At 47.2% G+C, this 19,087-nt stretch overlaps 1 protein-coding gene across 3 annotated transcripts; it reads right to left on the reverse strand.

The window, feature by feature from the left end:
- Window positions 1-8,788: 8,788 nt before the first annotated feature.
- LOC119960252 (gastrula zinc finger protein XlCGF7.1-like) lies at window positions 8,789-11,568 on the reverse strand. Of its 3 annotated transcripts, none has more exons than XM_038788003.1 (2): window positions 11,105-11,568; window positions 8,789-10,279 (listed from the first exon to the last, which is right to left on the reverse strand). In XM_038788003.1, the coding sequence occupies exon 2, from the start codon at window positions 9,983-9,985 to the stop codon at window positions 9,227-9,229; it is 759 nt and encodes a 252-aa protein (XP_038643931.1). In that variant the 5' UTR covers window positions 9,986-10,279; window positions 11,105-11,568; the 3' UTR covers window positions 8,789-9,226. The 3 variants fall into 3 exon arrangements, with proteins under 3 accessions (XP_038643931.1, XP_038643929.1, XP_038643930.1); XM_038788001.1 differs by having other exon boundaries at window positions 10,969-11,568; XM_038788002.1 differs by having other exon boundaries at window positions 10,890-11,568.
- Window positions 11,569-19,087: the final 7,519 nt, after the last annotated feature.

A 19,087-nucleotide genomic window follows, 5' to 3' on the forward strand; every position in this document is an offset into this window, starting at 1 on the left:
TCCATGTCAGATTTGACCCCTAGATGAGTTTCTGACCACATTTCCACACCATCACTAATACCAGCTATTTCACTCTCCATAATGTCACCTGTCTCCACCCCCACCCCAGCACATCTGCTGCTGAAACCTCATCCATGCCCCTTTTACCTTTAGACTTGATGACTCCTCTAATAATAATCTTTATTATTGTCACAGTAGGCTTACATTAACACTGCAATGAGGTTGTTGTGAAAACCCCCTAGTTGCCACACTCCAGCAGCTGTTCGGGTACACGGGGAGAATTCAGAATGTCCAATTCACCCAACGAGCATGTCTTTCAGGACTTGTGGGAGGAAAGCGGAGCACTGTTCTAGATTCTCCTTGGCTGTGACCTCTGTTTGTCTCTGGCATTGTTCTAGATTCTCCTTGGCTGTGACCTCTGTTTATTCTTATTGACTTCTCACAACTGATTTCTACACTGGAGCTGGTTTGCCTAATTTCTTGATTACACATTGTAGTAAGATACTAAAACTAGGGGAGTACGTTGCTGCAGTGGGTTAGCCCTGTTGCCTCATGGTGCCGAGGTCCCAGGTTCGATCCCGACCCTGGGTCACTGACTGTGTGGAGTTTGCACATTCTCCTCGTGTCTGCACGCATCTCACCCCCACAACCTAAAGATGTGCAGGGCAGATGAATGTGTCATGCTAAATTGCCTCTTAATTGGAACAAAAAGAATTGGGTACTTAAAAATTTTTTTTAATTGAAGGCTTCCGATTCCTGCGGTAATTTACAACATTCATACATTCTCTGTGATGCAGTGTTAATGTAAGCCTACTTGTGACACTAATAAAGATTATTATTATTACCCATCCAGACAAGTGGAGTATTCCATTACACTCCTGATTTGTGTCTTGTAGATGGTGCACATGCTTTAGGGAGTCAGGAGATGAGTTACACACCTTTGATCTGCTCTTGTAGCCACAATATTTATGGCTAGTCCAGTTTGGTTTCTGGTCAATGGCAATCCCTAGGGTGTTGCCAGTGAGGGATTTAGTGATAGTAATGCTATTAAATGTCAAGGTTAGATCCTCTCTTGTTGGAGATGACACAGTCTGCCACTTGAGAGACACAAATGTTACTTACCACTTGTCAGTACAAGCCTAGATATTATCTTGCTGCATTTGGCCATGGACTGCTTCAGTAACTGAGGAGTCGCAAATGGTGAACATTGTGCAGTCATCAGCGAGCATCCCCATTTCTGACCTTATCATGGGAGTACGGCCATTGATAAAGCATCAACTGAAACTAGTTTGGCCTAGGACACAGTTCTTCAGTGAATTTCACAAAACATTTCTTCATGAGTTATTTTACATTTGACAAATCACATCGGGGGCTGGTTTAGCTCACTGGGCTAAATCGCTGGCTTTTAAAGCAGGCCAGCAGCACGGTTCGATTCCCGTACCAGCCTCCCCGGACAGGCACCGGAATTTGGCGGCTAGGGGCTTTTCACAGTAACTTCATTGAAGCCTACTCGTGACAAGCGATTTTCATTTCATTTCATCTGCACACTCACACCGATATCCTCACATGAGGCTGCAAGGGCTCCATCCAATGCAGACAATTCAGACTTTCAGGTGATCTCATATTAAAACGTATATTTGTCGTCTACATAAACGATTTGGAGGAAAATGTAGCCGGTCTGACAAGTAAGTTTGCGGATGACACCAAGATTGGCGGAGTGGCAGATCATGTTAAGGATCGTCAGAAAATCCAGCAGGACATAGATAGGGTGGAGACTTGGGCAGAGAAATGGAGTTTAAACCGGCCAAATGTGAGGTAATACTGTAAATGACAAAACTCTTAGGAATATAGAAAGTCAGAGAGATCTGAGCGTGCAGGTCCACAGATCTTTGAAGGTGGCAACACAAGTGGGCAAGTTAGTCAAGAAAGCATACGGAATGCTGACCTTCATTGGATGGGGCATCGAGTATAAAAACTGGCAAGTCATGCTATAGTTAGCACTTGGAATATTGCGCACAATTCTGGTCACCACACTACCAGAAGGATGTGGAGACTTTGGAGAGGGTGCATAGGAGGTTTACCAGGATGCTGCCTGGTCTGGAGGGTGTTAGCCATGTGGAGAGGCTGAATAGACACGGACTTTCATTAGAAAGAGGGAGGTTGAGGGATGACCTGATCGAGGTCTACAAGATTACGAGGAGCATGGATAGAGTGGATGGGCAGGCACTCTCTCCCAGGGTGGAGGGGTCAGTGACCAGGGGGCATATATTTAAGGTCCATGGGGCAAAGTTTAGAGATGTGAGAGGCAGGTTTTTTTATGCAGAGGGTGGTGAGTGCCTGGAATGCATTGCCAGGGGAGGTTGTGGAAGCAGCTACATTAACGGCGTTCAAAAGGCATCTTGAGAAACACATGGATAGGATGGGTATGGAGGGATATGGCACAACGAAGTGCTGAGGGTTCTGGCAAATGTTAGTATAATGACCGGTACAGGCTTGGAGGGCCGAAGGGCCTGTTCCTGTGCTGTATTGTTCTTATTTCAACCAACCAATCCACCAGTGTTTGTAAATAGTTTACTCAATTGTTTTAGTTTGAACAAGACTTTTAATGATTAGGAAGGACAGGAATTTCAGATGTTAAATTGAAATAAATTTATTTAAAATAAAGATACATATCAATACAGAAGGAAAACGGGAAACTGATCGATACAGAAGGAAAAGGGGAAACTCATCGATAGGGAAGGAAAAGGGAAAACTGATCGATACAGAAGGAAAAGGGGAAACTGATCGATAGGGAAGGAAAAGGGTAAACTGATCGATACAGAAGGAAAAGGGGAAACTGATCGATACGGAAGGAAAAGGGGAAACTGATCGATACGGAAGGAAAAAGGTAAACTGATCGATACGGAAGGAAAAGGGTAAACTGATCGATAGGGAAGGAAAAGGGGAAACTGATCGATACGGAAGGAAAAGGGTAAACTGATCGATACGGAAGGAAAAGGGTAAACTGATCGATACGGAAGGAAAAGTGGAAACTGATCGATACAGAAGGAAAAGGGTAAACTGATCGATACGGAAGGAAAAGGGTAAACTGATCGATACGGAAGGAAAAGGGTAAACTGATCGATACGGAAGGAAAAGGGTAAACTGATCGATACAGAAGGAAAAGGGGAAACTGATCGATATGGAAGGCAAAGGGTAAACTGATCGATACAGAAGGAAAAGGGTAAACTGATCGATACAGAAGGAAAAGGGTAAACTGACCGATACAGAAGGAAAAGGGGAAACTGATCAACACAGAAGGAAAAGGGTCAACTTGTCGATACAAAACAGACTGTTTCCATTTCTCTTGGCTGATCAGGCTGTATAAACATAATCCCTCTTGTATCATTTCCTGACAACAATTATTTAAAAAATTTTTTTTTAATTTTTTTTAAAAGAGTATCCAATTCATTTTTTTCCAATTAAGGGGCAACTTAGCGTGGCCAATCCACTTAGCCTGCACCTCTCTGGGTTGTGGGAGCAAAACAGGGCAGAAGGTGCAAACTCCACATGGTCAGTGACCCAGAGCTGGGATCGAACCTAGGACCTCAGCGCCGTGAGGCAGCAATGTTAACCAATGCCCCACCGTGCTGCCTTTTTGACAACAATTCTGATGGGAATCTTGCTTTGGGGATTCCAGTACTTGGCTGACAATGGACCTTCTCCTCGGGTTTTAAATCCTTAAGTAGCTCCTCCCTCAGTTTGAATAAACTGGTTAGAACTCAATGGTTGGTCAATTTCATTACTGAATCATTTTTAAAAAAAAAAATTTCTATTGAAATTTTTACAAAATATAAACATCTTAACTCTTAACAAACAACCGCGGTAACACCCCAAGAACAATACCCTCCCAACTTCAAACAAAAGGAAAAAAAACCCAAACAACAAAAGGGAAAGAGATAGCACCCACCACATCCCACAGACCCATGTACACAGTTCTCCCTCCCCCCGATCCAAACCCCCCCCCGGGTTGCTGCTGCTGTCGGTCTATTTTCTTACCGTTCCGCCAGGGAGTCCAGGAAAGGCTGCCACCGCCTGAAAAACCCTTGTACTGATCCCCTCAGGGCAAATTTCACCTTCTCCAATTTAATGAACCCTGCCATATCATTGATCCAGGCCTCCACGCTTGGGGGCCTCACATCCTTCTATTGGAGCAAGATCCTCTGGGCTACTAGGGACGCAAAGGCCAGGACACCGGCCTCTATCGCCTCCTGCACTCCCGGCTCCACTGCAACCACAAAAATTGCGAGTCCCCAGCCTGGCTCGACGCTGGATCCCACCACCCTCGACACCGTCCTTGCTACCCCCTTCCAAAACTCCCCCAACTCTGAACACGCCCAAAACATATGGGCGTGGTTCGCTGGGCTCCCCGACCACATAGCACACCTGTCCTCGCCCCCGAAAAACCTACTCAACCTCGTCCCAGTCACGTGGGCACTATGCAGCACCTTGAACTGTCTGAGGCTAAGCCTCGCACAGGAAGAGGAGGAATTCACTCTCTCCAGGGCATCCGCCCACGTCCCCTCCTCAATCTCCTCACTCAGCTCCTCTTCCCATTTACCCTTCAGTTCCTCCACCGAGGCCTCGTCTACCTCCTGCATTACCCGGTATATGTCTGAAATCCTCCATCCCACACCCCTGAGAGCAACCGATCCCGCACCCCTCGTGGGGGCAGCAGGGGGAACCCCTCCACCTGCTGTCTGGCAAACGCCCTCACCTGCATGTACCTAAACATGTTCCCCGGGGGGAGCCCAAACTTCCCCTCTAACTCCCCCAAGCTCGCGAACCTCCCCTCCACAAACAGGTCCCTCAACCTCCTAACCCCTGCCCTGTGCCAGCCCAGAAATCCGCCATCAATGCTCCCTGGGACAAACCGATGGCTTCTCCGTATCGGGGCCTCCATCGAGCCCCCCACTTCTCCCCTGTGCCGTCTCCATTGCCCCCAAATTTTGAGTGTAGCCGCCACCACCGGGCTCGTGGTATACCTCATTGGAGGGAGCGGCAACGGCGCCATTACCAGCGCCTCCAGGCTCGTGCCCACACAAGATGCCGCCTCCATCCTCTTCCAAGCTGCCCCTTCCTCATCCATTACCCACTTACTCACCATCGCTGCGTTGACAGCCCAATAGTACCCACAGAGGTTGGGCAACGCCAGCCCCCCCCCCCCCCCCCCCCAATCCCTGCCTCGTTCCAGGAACACTCACTCTTCTCACCCTCGGAGTCCCATGCGCCCACACAAATCCCGTGATACTCCTGTTGACACTCCTAAAAAAGGCCTTCAGGATAAGGATGGGAAGGCACTGGAACAGGAACAAAAACCTCGGGAGCACCGTCATCTTAACGGACTGCACCCTCCCCGCCAGTGACAGCGGTAACATATCCACCTCTTAAACTCCTCCTCCATCTGCTCCACCAACCTTGTGAGGTTGAGCTTATGCAGGGCCCCCCAGCTCCCCGCCACCTGGACCCCTAGGTACCTGAAGCTCTTCCCTGTCTGCTTCAATGGGAGCCTACCAATCCCCTCCTCTTGATCCCCCGGATGCACCACAAACACCTCACTCTTGCACAAGTTCAACTTATACCCAGAGAAACCCCCGAATTCACTAAGAATCCTCATCACCTCCGGCATCCCCCCCACCGGGTCCGCCACATACAGCAACAGGTCGTCCGCGTACAGCGACACTCGATGCTCCTCCCCACCCCTCACCAGGCCCCTCCAGTTCCCTGACTCCCTCAATGCCATGGCCAGGGGCTCAATCGCAAACGCGAAGAGCAAGGGGGACAGGGGGCACCCCTGTCTCGTCCCCCTGTACAGCCGAAAGTACTCCGACCTCCTCCTATTTGTGGCTACACTCGCCATCGGGGCCTCGTAGAGCAGCCTCACCCACCGGATAAACCCCTCCCCAAACCCAAACCTCTCCAACACCTCCCACAAATACTCTCACTCAACCCTATCGAAGGCCTTCTCCGCATCTAATGCCACCACTATCTCCGCCTCCCCTTCCACAGCCGGCATCATAATAACATTGAGGAGCCTTCGTATGTTTGTATTCAACTGCCTTCCCTTCACAAACCCCGTCTGGTCCTCATGAATGACCCCGGACACGCAATCCTCTATTGTAGTGGCCAGGATCTTTGCCAGCAGCTTAGCATCGACGTTCAGCAGCGAAATCGGCCTATATGATCCGCACTGCAGAGGGTCCTTGTCCCGCTTCAGGATCAAGGAAATCAGCGCCCGTGACATAGTTGGGGGCAAAGCCCCCCCTCCCTTGCCTCGTTAAAGGTCCGGACCAACAGGGGGCCCAACAGGTCCAAATACCTTTTATAAAATTCCGCCGGAAACCCGTCTGGCCCCGGCGCCTTCCCCGACTGCATGCTCCCTATCCCTTTGACCACCTCCTCCAGCTCGATCGGCGCCCCTAGTCCCTCCACCTGCTCCTCCTCCACCCTCGGGAATCGCAGCTTGTCCAAGAAGCGCCCCATTCCACCCCCTCCACCGGGGGCTCCGACCGGTACAGTTCCCCATAGAAGTCACTGAAGACCGCATTAACATCTACTCCCCTCCGCACCACCTTCCCAGCCCCATCCGTCACTCCCCCAATCTCCCTGGCCGCATCTCGCTTCCAGAGCTGGTGTGCCAGCATCCTGCTCGCTTTCTCCCCGTATTCATACGCCACCCCCTGTGCTTTCCTCCACTGAGCTTCCGCCTTTCTGGTAGTCAATAGGTCGAATCTGGCCTGAAGGCTATGCCTCTCCCCCAGCAATCCCTCCTCTGGGGCCTCTGCATATCTCCTATCCACCCGCACCATCTCCCCTATCACTCTCTCCCTCTGCTCCCCCCTCTCCCTATGGGTTCGGATGGAGATCAATTCCCCCCTCATCACCGCCTTCAATGCCTCCCAGACCGTCCCCACCCAAACCTCCCCGTTATCATTGGCCTCAAGGTACCTCTCGATACATCCCCGAACCCTCTCGGCCATCTCCTCATCTGCCATCAGCCCCACCTCCAAGCGCCAGAGCGGACGTTGGTCCCTCTCTTCCCCCAGCCCGAGGTCCATCCAGTGCGGGGCATGATCCGAAATGGCAATGGCAGAGTATTCCACCTCCTCCACCCTCGACACCAACCCCCTGCTCAGGACAAAAAAAATCAATCCTCGAGTAGGCCGTATGTACATGGGAGAAAAACGAGTACTCCCTGGCCCTTGGCCTCGCAAACCTCCAGGGATCCACCCCTCCATCTGGTCCATAAATCCCCTCAACACCTTAGCCGCCGCCGGCCTCCATTACTGAATCATTTTAATTGTTTTTTAACCATTTGGGTGAATGTCTCAGATCGAGATATAATGGGATTGTTTAATGTATCCCTCCTATCTGATCCTGCACAAGTCTTCAATTCATTGTATGACCTTCCATCTCAAAAAGGTTACCAAGAGCATGAAGCCTCACTGCTAACCATCTTATCAAATCATACATTTCTTCTTACAGAAGCTGGAGTACAGAATTTAAAACAGGCTGACATTAGTTTCAGGTATAACCCAGTCTTTTAACACATACTACAAACTGATTATTAAATCTTCAATTAAAATCAATTGACGATCACTATTTGTTTCTGATTGGTGAGTAATGCATACACTTCATTGATTAATACAATTGGTTAATAGCTGGATACTAAATGCCCCATTCAGGTAAATATTAGTCTCAAAATGGCTTCCTCGATCGTGTTCGCTTATAAAATGGAACTTGTCTGGAAATGAATAATTTCTACTGAAATTTACTACCTACTCCCACTTCTAGGTGTCTGTAAAGACTATTGTTCATCCCCCCCTGCATGATTCAATGGGTTAATGTATTCAGGAGAACAACCAAAGATGTGAGAACGGAAATAAACTCGAGTTAATGATGAGGGGTTATCGTTCAGTGGTTACATTCCCATCTCTGAGTCAGGAGGATGTGGGTTTAACTTCGCCTCCAGAAACCCAACCATAAAGCCCAGCTGGTATTGCGATGCTGTACTGAGGGAGTACAGCACTGTACTGAGGGAGTACAGCGCTGTACTGAGGGAATACAGCACTGTACTGAGGGAATACAGCACTGTACTGAGGGAATACAGCACGGTACTGAGGGAGCACAGCACTGTACTGAGGGAATACAGCGCTGTACTGAGGGAATACAGCGCTGTACTGAGGGAATACAGCACTGTACTGAGGGAGTACAGCACTGTACTGAGGGAATACTGCACTGTACTGAGGGAATACAGCACTGAGGGAGTACAGCCCTGTACTGAGGGAATACAGCACCGTACTGAGGGAATACAGCACTGTCCTGAGGGAATACAGCACCGTACTGAGGGAATACAGCACCGTACTGAGGGAATACAGCACCGTACCGAGGGAATACAGCACCGTACCGAGGGAATACAGCACCGTACCGAGGGAATACAGCACTGTACTGAGGGAATACTGCACTGTACTGAGGGAATACAGCACTGAGGGAGTACAGCAGTGTACTGAGGGAATACAGCACTGTCCTGAGGGAATACAGCGCTGTACTGAGGGAATACTGCACTGTCTTTCAGAGGAAACCTTCCAATCTCACCCCATCTGCTCTTGCAGCTCGACATAAAGGTTCTGCTGATGATATTTTGAAGGAGGAAGTTCTCTCGGGTGAACTGCTCACTATAAAGCCCTCGGTGATGAACACTGAACAGATAATCTGGTCATAATCATAGTTCTGTTTTGAACTCACTTTCTTGCTTCACAGATGCTGCCTGACCTGCTGAGTATTTCCAGCATCTTATTTGTGTTTGTTGGAGCCTGTTGTACACAATCTGGCTGCTGCATTTCCTACATCACAACAGTGACTACAATTCAAAAGAACTTGACTGTAAAGCACTTTGGGCCATCCTGAAGTTGTGAGAGGCGCTATATAAATACAAGTCTTCCATTAACAAAAGAGAAAAGACCCAACAATGGAACAGTCGGTAATAGGACATCAATCAGTCTTCTCTTATCTTAGAGAAATCAAGGACTCCCAATACTGGGTGTTTAATACAATTCACGTCCAATATAATTCATGTCCATTCTATTAATTCCTTTCACTGGGCTGGAGTTTAACATCAATGGAAATAAATCTGAACTGTCAGAATGAACATTGTTCATTCCTGGGTGTAGGAATCAAATCCCTGTAATCACAAGTGAACTCTCTGGTGTTTCAGACGAGCGGATGGCTGAGTGAATCCTCTATTGCACACAGGGCAGGTGAATGGCTTCTCCCCAGAATGGATTCGCTGGTGTTTTGTCAAATCACTTCCACTTTTAAAGCTCTTCTCACAGTCAGAACATTGAAATGGTCTCTCATTAGTGTGAACAAGTGTATGTGACCGAAGCTGCGATTTCAAAGCAAATCCCTTCCCACATTCAGCGCAGGTAAAGGGTTTCTCCCCAGTGTGAACTCGCTGGTGATCCCGAAGACTAGATGAACGAGTGAAACTCTTCCCACACTCAGTGCAGGTGAATGCTTTCTCTTCAGTGTGAGTACGCTGGTGTCCAAGAAGGTTCGCTGATTTAATAAATCCCTTCCCACACACGGAGCAGATGAACGGCCTCTCACCAGTATGGACACGCTTGTGATCAGTGAGGTGGGAAGAACAAGTGAATCTCTGCCCGCAGTCAGAGCAGTGGAATGGTCTCTCCCCAGTGTGAACCCGTAGATGTTCAGTGAGGTTAGATAAAGACCGGAAGCTCTTCCCACACTGTGAGCAAATGTACGGTTTCTCTCCAGTGTGAATTCGCTGGTGTGACACCAGTCTAAATGAATCAGCAAATCCATTCCCACACACACAGCAAATGAATGGTTTCTCCCCAGTATGACTGCGTTGATGAATTTCTAGTCCTGATGGGGATCTGAATCCCTTCCCACAGTCCTCACATTTCCAAGGTTTCACCATGATGCCACTGTCCTTATGTTACGTAGTTAGATAATCAGTTGAAGCCTTGTCCTCACACAGAACACGTGTATGGTTTCTCCCCACGTAAATGGTGCAATGTTTTTTCAGGCTGGGTAATTGGTTAAAGCTCTTTCTACAGTCAGTTCACTGGAACACTCTCACTCGGGTATGTGTTTATGTCTCGGTGCTTTGCCAGTCACACTGATGTTTCAGATCCTTTCCCACAAATAAACATTTCTCCTTCCATATTCAAAGGCTGATGATGAATGTCTCAAATCGTCTCTGTCCAATGCCCTGTAAAAGGAGTTGACAGTGTCAGTATCGCTGTCAGTCCATGATAGAAATTCAGAACAAATAATTCTAATCTCTATGGAATATTCTTCCATCTCTTGGTTCCCCAAATATGCTGCTCAATCAAAGTAAAAGAGAGCAAAATCCCAACAAAAACAAAGCAAAACTGGTTAAACTAAACCAGAATGTTGTTTTCTGTGGCCTCTGCATCCTGAGGTAACAACAGTTGTGGAAGGTATCAAGTGTGCTGGGAGACAACTCTTGGTCCTGCTCCAGGGCCACCTGAGCATGGGCAAGACCACAGAAGAGAGGCCAGCAGCCACAAGAAGCCCTACATTCTCCCCCATAGGGCTCCCCCATCTGGATCTACAAATTGGTGTTTTAAACAGATCAGGAGCAGACCCCTCTGTGCAACAAAGCTGGGAATGTGGAATTAACGTATCACAAAGCATTTAGGAGCAGCCCCTTCCGGTAAGTATACAGGGACTGTAACCTCCCCATTAGCATCTTCACAGTGCTGGAGGCCATTCAGCCCATCGAGTCTGCACTGACTTCTGAAAGAGCATCCTGCCTCGGCCCACTCCCCCACCCTAGCCCCAAAACCCCAACTAACCTGCACATCTTTGGTCTGTGGGAGGAAACCCACGCAGACACAGGAAGAAAGTGAAAACTTCACAAAGACAAATGCTCACCCAAACTCGGATTCGAATTTGTGTCCCTGTCGCTGAGGCAGCAGTGCTAAACACCTGTTGCCGTCATGCAGATTCCCAGTGGCACTAGGACCCAGCTGGAAAAGTGACCCCGAAAGTCCTGCCCATTCTCTCTTACGTCATCCAGAAGCCACGCATGCGTGTTTCTCCTCGCTGAACCAACATGGCGGCCGTTCACCCGGGCCTGATACCAGGCACAGGACCCAAAGCCATAAACTATGTACCGCAGGGTCTTATTTAGGGTTTGCAGCCTTCACTCAGGAGTTGAGAAACTCTCCCCGTCCAGAGCTGGCTCCATCGCTCCCCCTGGGATTCCATATCCTGACCAGTTTACTGCAGCCTATCTGCGCCACCACTTCCCGGTTCCCTCCGACTCGGAACAGAGAAGCTACCCAGAATGCCCAACGGCTGGCTGGCCCTGGAGCATGCGCACTCAGCGCCTAAGCAATGAGCGAGTTGGATAGAGCGGTTTCCGGACCGCGGGTGGTTGTGGGAAATAAGTCCACCATTCATCATCAACAGGAAGTCAAGTATTTATTGGAGACTAACCGCAGATCAGAATTGAAGTTGTAATTCTGTTTCTTTCTCTCCACTGATACGGTCTAACTTGATTAGCATGTCCAGCATTGGCTCTTTATATTTTGATACTGGAACATCTGCAGTGTTTTTGCATTTAAAAATTTAATTCATATGATGTTGGCGTCGCTGGCGAGGCCAGTATTTATTGCCCACCCATAACTGCCTTGAGCAGGTGGTGGCGAGCTGCCTTGGTGAACTGCTGCACTCCATGTAGCCACAGTGCTATCAGGGAGAGAGTTCCAGGATTTTGACCCAGTGACAGTGAAGGAACAGTGACATATTTCCAATTCAGGATGGTGAGTAGCTTGGAGGTGAACTTGCAGCTGATGGGATTTCTATGTGTCTGTTGCCGTTACCCCTTTGTGGATGTGGGTTTGGAAAGTGCTGCAGAAGGAGCCTTGTTGAGTTTCTGCAATGAATTTTGTAGATGGTACACACTGCTGCCACTGTTCTGGACGGAGTGGATGTTTGTGGATTAGGGTTTGTGGATTAGGTGCCAAGCAAATGGACTGCTTTGCCCTGGATAGTGTCAAGCTTCTTGAGTTGGAGCTGCACTCATCCAGGAAAGTGGAGAGTATTCCATTACATTCCTGACTAATTTGTACGTGCTGAATTCTCCCTCTGTGTACCCGAACAGGCACCGGAGTGTGGCGACTAGGGGCTTTTCACAGTAATTTCATTGCAGTGTCAATGTAAGCCTACTTGTGACAATAAACATTATTAATTAATATGTGATCATACAAATGCTGTCCCATCGGGGAGAAACCGTGCCAATGTGGAGGCTGTGGGAAGGGATTCAATTACCCGTCAGAACTGCATGTTCATCACTGCAGTCTCACCTGCGAGAGACCATTCACCTTTTCGGTGTGTGGGAAAGGCTTCACAACCTCATCCCACCTCCTGTCACACCATCGTATTCACAGTGAGGAGAGATCTTTTCAATGTTCTGACTATGAAAAAAACTACAAAAGGAGACGTGATCTGTTGAACCATAAACTCACTCGCACCGGGGAGAGGCCGTTCACCTGCTCCATGTGTGGGAAAGGATACACCCGTTCATTCAAAATGCTGACACACCAACTTGTTCATACTGATCAGAGGCCGTTTAAATGTCCTGACTGCGAGAAGTGCTTTGAAAGCCAGAAGGATCTACTGACACATGAACACACTCACACCAGGGAGAGACCTTTCATATGCTCTTTCTGTGGGAAAGGTTTCACTTGGGTGTCCAACCCATTTAATCACTAGCGTGTTCACACTGGGGAGAGGCCATTCTCCTGCGCCATGTGTGGAAAGAGATTCATCGTTCAGCCACACTGCTGAGGCACCTGCAAGGTCACAAGTGACTGCAGGGATTGGATTTGGATTTTGCTGTTAATCACATCCAGACTGAGCCATCTTCACTCTGACAGCTGGAGTTTGTTGTTGCTGATATTAATAAGCCTGAAAGCTGGGGTGTGCATTGATGTTTTGTATAAACATTGATTAAATCAGCTTTGATTCAGGCACTGTTTTGAATATATTATTTCTCCAGTGACAAGAGGAAACCGATTGATCTCCTGTTACTGACTGGGACATTTTTGGGGCCTTTTCTTACTCTGGGTTATTTCTGTTTTTTAAAATAAATTTAGAGTATCCAATTCATTTTTGTTTTCCAATTAAGGGGCAATTTAGCGTGGCTAATCCACCTACCCTGCACATCTTTAGGGAACACGCAAACACGGGGAGAATGTGAAAACTCCACACGAACAGTGACCCAGAACGGGGATAGAACCTGGGACCTCGGCGCCGTGAGGCAGGAGTGCTAACCATTGCACCACCGTGCTGCCCTAAATGATTAGCATTTTTAAACGTTTCTGCCCTGTTCCGAACCGGGACTGTGGGTTATTTCTGTTTTTCCCTGGTTCACCTTCTCCCAGATTAAACTCCAAGCTTTCATCAATCCTATTAATCTGTTGAAGGCATTGGGCGGTTGGTGAAATCCACCTAATGTTGGTGTCTATCGGAGGATTTCCCAGTTTTCTGATATTCCATTGTGGTTCTGGTGTTGATGTAATGATCGGAATTTCAATTCCAATGCTGATGATGGAGGGCCTGTGCTGTCAGAACTACAGAATCGTTACAGTTCAGGAAGAGCCCATTCGGCCCATCGAGTCTGTGCTGACTCTTTGAAAGAACATTCTACCTAGCCCCACTCCAGTGCCTTATCCCCGTAACCTTGCACATTCTTTCTTTTCAGATAGAAATCTAATTTTCTTTGAATACTTCGATCGAACTTGCCATGTTAAAATCTATTTATCTTCAAAATAAGAATCACAGGTCCGGTTGATTGGAGGTTTCCAAAAAAATACAACTTTATTGCAAATTATTCACCTTGATTCTCTTACATAAAAATAAATCAAAATTCAGGTCAAATAATAAATCAAAACATAATGAAGAGTGTTAAACGGAAACATCAAAAATCAATAGATGGTTCAGAATTTCTTAAGAGCATAGATTCAGAACAAAAAAATTAATCATGACTCCTTATTCTTAAAGAAATTCTTAGCAATGGTCTAACCCCTTATTTACTCTCATTGGTTCTAATTCTCAGCTGAGGCTCTCTGATTTATTCAAACTGTCTGTCACAGAACATGATTTGTTATCCAGGCATTGGTCATTACTTAAGATTCATTAAGATCTATCAAATTAATTAAATGTCTACATCCGCATGCCATGTGAACCAATTCTACAAAGATAAGGTGTTCTGCATTAACCTTGCTTGTTTCTAAGACTCATGTACATTCGTTTTCTGTTGCTAAGACTACAATGCTTTCTTATTACTAAATGTATTGTGGAACAATGGTCTCTACATTACTAAGGCTTTTATGCAATTTTTCTTGAAAGAATGTGAGCTTTGTACAGTAATTCTCATTTTTTTATCTGAAACCATGTTTCAGAGCAGCACGGTAGCACAGTGGTTAGCACTATTGCTTCACAGCACCAGTAACCCGGATCCAATTCCCGGCTTGGGTCATTGACTGTGCTTAGTCTGCATGATCTCCCTGTGTCTGCGTGGGTTTCTTCCGGGTGCTGCGGTTTCCTCCCACAAGTCCCAAAAGGCGGGCTTGTTAGGTGAATTGGACACTTTGAATTCTCGCTCTGTGTACCCAAACAGGAGCCGGACTGTGACGACTCGGGATTTTCACAGTAACCTCATTGCAGTGTTAATGTAAGCCTACTTGTGACAATAATAAACATTATTATTATTATGTCATTGGCTTTTTGAACATTCCATTTTATGTCTCAGTACTGAATTTAAAATGATACTGTATCAATTCATCAAGGTACCAACTAAATAAATGTGATTCAATAAATCTATCATTTCCCCCCTTTTGATTATTCAAAATAAAAATAGAATAAATCAATCACAAGAGTACAAAGTAAAGCAAAGAGACAAATGCCATAAAAATCAACACATTTGCAGTCTTTGATGAGAAAGTAATAGTAAGCGCCCTTCATATCTGACTGTTTCAGCGCTTTTTGATGTTTGTGACAATCTTTTACAGATACATTTGATTATCACAAATACAAGATGTATCACAAAAATAGCTACAAAGAACATAACCAGGCCTTGTACCACTGAAACCCCTAAAGATCCCAACTACTCCACATCCCAACTCCAAGAGTGCAGGGTTCGGGTTGTTTGAGATTTTCAACCTCACTTTTAATTTGTTTTGCCAAATTAGTGATCTCTTTGGAGCGATCTGGAATGTAAGTACAACATTCCGATCCGATCAGGGCACATGTCCACCTTTCTTGGCGAGAATATAACCAAGAGCTATTCGAATTTGCAAGGCCACAGTACGGATAGCTCGCATTTCAGAGGAAATCCTGAACAGGGCTGTCGAGGTGTCATTCGCTACCTTTTCTATGATGACAGCCAGTTTATTAACTCTTTGGCTGTCTTTGCATCACCATTAAAAAAACAAAGCGAAAAACTTGTCATGTGCAGTAATGGCACGTTTACTTCTTTGGACTGATAGTTTGTATCAGTAATTGTTCACCCTTGATGTCTCACATCACTGTCTTAAGGCCATATGTTCTTTTTTCCGTGTCAATTTTGAGCGTGATGCTAAGACAGGGTCATGGGATGAGTTTTTAAATCCAAAATTGACTATAAAATCATATCGAGTTGCCATATATAGATTATGTGTTAACTAAACTAAAATAAATGTAATTTCAACTTGTGAGTAATGTATAATACGGTCCCAGTTGTCACAGGATGAGATCTTACTCTTCCAGCCCGTATCTCATTATTGTTCTTGGTCACTTCTTTCTCTAGCCCTTCAGTGGGATGATCTGTTTAGGGAGAAAATTCACTTTGTTTTTCTTTTCGAATCTGATTTTTTCTTCTCATAACTTGTGTTAAATTCCAGCTTGTTCCATAATTCCATATTGTTACTTGAATGTGATCTCTGAATAATTGGATTGATACCCCTTTCTCTCTGACACTCCCCATTTGCAAATCATCTCACTCAAATATCATTCAAAATAACATCATCCATGGACTTAAAATATTCTCCAGCTCTCCAAATTGTCTGTATCCATCTTCTGGATATTCCTCATCGGGTTTACTTGCTACCAGGCCCTTACTTGTTCTTATCCAAATAATTTGCCCTGTCACTCATTTCGACAGGTAACTGTGTTTGATTCTATCCCAATTATTTTAAAGTCAGTTTCTCTGTGGAATATGTGTCAGTGCCTTGATCACTTAATGATGTTGTTTCACTCTGTTGGCCCCATTGACCATTTCCGGCCATGCGGTTTGTCAAGTAGTGTGCATGCATGGGGCCTGCTCTTCAATGCAGAATGGCAAGCCAGCCAATTAGTTTCTTCACACGTAACTCATCTGCACACGTACGCAGTGCCCCCAATGTCATACCACACATTCTTGAACCTTTTGTGATCTTATCAAAAGATCTCAAAGTTGTTGCTGATCTCTCCACGTATGATCCAGATGCCTTGGGTGGTGGCCAGAGTATCACATTTTTGTTCTCTTAAATAAAAGCCTAGACAAGGACACAAGCATTACCAAGAGAAAATGTATCAATGTAATAGCCTCCTCTAAACTTTCCCCTTCATATTAATGCCAGATTGAAATATTCCATTGAATTGCCCCCAATATTCCAATTCCCATTCCCTGTTTTGATTTCCTGTCTCATTCGTCTATCCTCAATTACTGAATCCTATCACAACCATGAGCCCTGGAGTTATCTTGCAGTCCAATATCTTCATGTTTAAAACAGAAATCAACATTTCCATTTGGTTCCAAGCAGTAACACTGTGATTGTTATTTGTCTTAAATTACACATTTGTTTTACGGTAATTTGCTCAATTACATTGTCTTTTCACATCACAGAAGTGTTTCAAATTCGAACAACAGTGTTGTTGGCTTTCAGATTCTTATTAATGTCCAGTTCAGACCTTCTTTGTCTGAAGTTGTAGGATCTCTTCTTCAAAATAGGCTTTGTCCTTATGTCCATGGACAGCAGCTAAACTGTATGTTTTTTTTTTACATCATCGTTGTTCTTGTTACTCATCAAATAGATTTCACTAGATTTCCGGTTGCGGTGACGTGGAGCTAAGCCGCATGTTCGGTGGCTCCCGCTATTTTCGGTCTTTTGGGCACCTTTAAGGGCCCGGAGCGGTGCTGGCTGGACTTTTCCCGGTGGGGGAACACATCTGCTGCGTTTATCTGCCGGTGGATGGACTGGACCAGGAGTGGGGCAGTCAAAAACTTGGCTTTGGAGCAGAGAAAGGTGCGAGGCAGGAAGATCAAGATGGCAGCGGGCAGGGAACCGGCAGCAGTGGGCGCAGGAGCTGCTTCAGGGAGCTGAAAGCTGAGCTGCTGGAACCGCTTAAGGCCTCACTGGATAAGCTCATGGCGACTCAGACGGCTCAGGGTGCAGAGATCCGAGAGCTATGGCAAAAGGCCTCGGAGAATGAGGATGAAATCCTAGGCCTAGCAGTGAAGGTGGAATCGCACGAGGTGCTCCACAAAAAATGGCAGGCGAGGATGGAGGAAATGGAGAACCGCTCGCGGCGGAAGAACTTGCGGATCCTGGGCCTCCCGGAGGGGCTGGAGGGATCTCACCTGGGGGTCTATGTGGCCTTGATGCTGAACTCGCTAATGGGTGCGGGGTCCTTCCAAGGGCCCTTGGAGCTGGAGGGTGCCCATCGAGGGTTGGTGAGAAATCCCAGGCCGTAAGAGCCGCCAAGGGTGGTGCTGGTCTGCTTTCACCACTTCGTCGACCGTGAGTGTGTGCTGAGATGGGCGAAGAAGGAGAGGAGCAGCAGGCAGGAGAACGGAGAGATTTGGATTTATCAGGACTGGAACGCAGAGGTGGCGAAGGGAAGAACTGGTTTTAACCGGTCGAAGGCAGTTCTGCACGAGAGAGGGGTGAAGTTTGGCCAGCTACAGCCGGCACGCCTCTGGGTCACTTATAAAGACCGCCAGCTCTATTTTGACTCCCCGGAAGATGCCTGGTCCTTCGTCCAGGCAGAGAAGCTGGACTCAAACTGAGGACTGATGGGGGGGTGGGGACTGATGTATACTGTCCGGAAGCTCTATTCTCCCTTGTACTTCTTTGTTGGTCCTTTTTTGTTTGTTCTCTTTTTGGGGCTTTTCAACTATTTATTTTGGTGCCTTTTTCACTGGTGGATGGTTGGGGAGCTGTATCGCGGGTGGAGGGTTGGGGAGCTGTATCACTGGTGGAGGGTTGGGGAGCTGTATCGCGGGTGGAGGGTTAGGGAGCTGTATCGCTGGTGGATGGTTGGGGAGCTGTATCACTGGTGGAGGGTTAGGGAGCTGTATCACTGGTGGAGGGTTGGGGAGCTGTATCGTGGGCCCGTTGGGTCGCGCGCCCTTTTCTTTCCCGTGGTTTAGGCCGGGGGCGGGGTTTCAGATGGAAGCGCGGGCTTTTTTCACATGGAATGTAAGGGGGCTGAACAGGCCGGTCAAGCGGGCATGGGTGATTGCGCACTTGAAGGGGCTAGGGACGGACGTGGCTAAGCTCCAGGAAATGCATCTCTTAGGGTGGCGGATAAGGTTAGGCTGAGAAGAGGGTGGGTTGGACAATCGTTCCATTCAGGGTTAGATGCGAGGAACCGGGGGGTGGTGATTTTGGTGGGAAAGAGCTTGTCGTTTGTGGCGTTGAGCGTGGTGGCGGATACGTAATGGTGAGCTGTAGACTCCAAGGGGAGCGGGTGTTGCTGGTCAATGTGTACGCCCCAAATTGGGACGATGCAGGCTTCATGCGGTGCATGCTGAGCCGGATTCCAGACCTGGAGACGGGGGGGGCTTGATATTGGGAAGAGATTTTAATACAGTGCTGGACCCAGCCCTGGATCGTTAGAGGTCCAGGACCGGTAAGAGGCTGGCGGCGGCCACAGTGCTGAGGGGGTTCATGGACCAGATGGGAGGGGTGGAGCCTTGGAGGTTTATGAGGCCGGGAGGTAGGGAGTTCTCGTTTTTCTCCCA

The sequence above is a fragment of the Scyliorhinus canicula genome, unplaced genomic scaffold (assembly GCF_902713615.1).
Source record: "Scyliorhinus canicula unplaced genomic scaffold, sScyCan1.1, whole genome shotgun sequence".
Lineage (NCBI taxonomy): Eukaryota > Metazoa > Chordata > Chondrichthyes > Carcharhiniformes > Scyliorhinidae > Scyliorhinus > Scyliorhinus canicula.

Excerpts from the sequence above, each read along its gene's own strand:
- LOC119960252 (XM_038788003.1), bottom strand. The coding sequence starts at position 9,985 with ATGGTGAAACCTTGGAAATGTGAGGACTGTGGGAAGGGATTCAGATCC.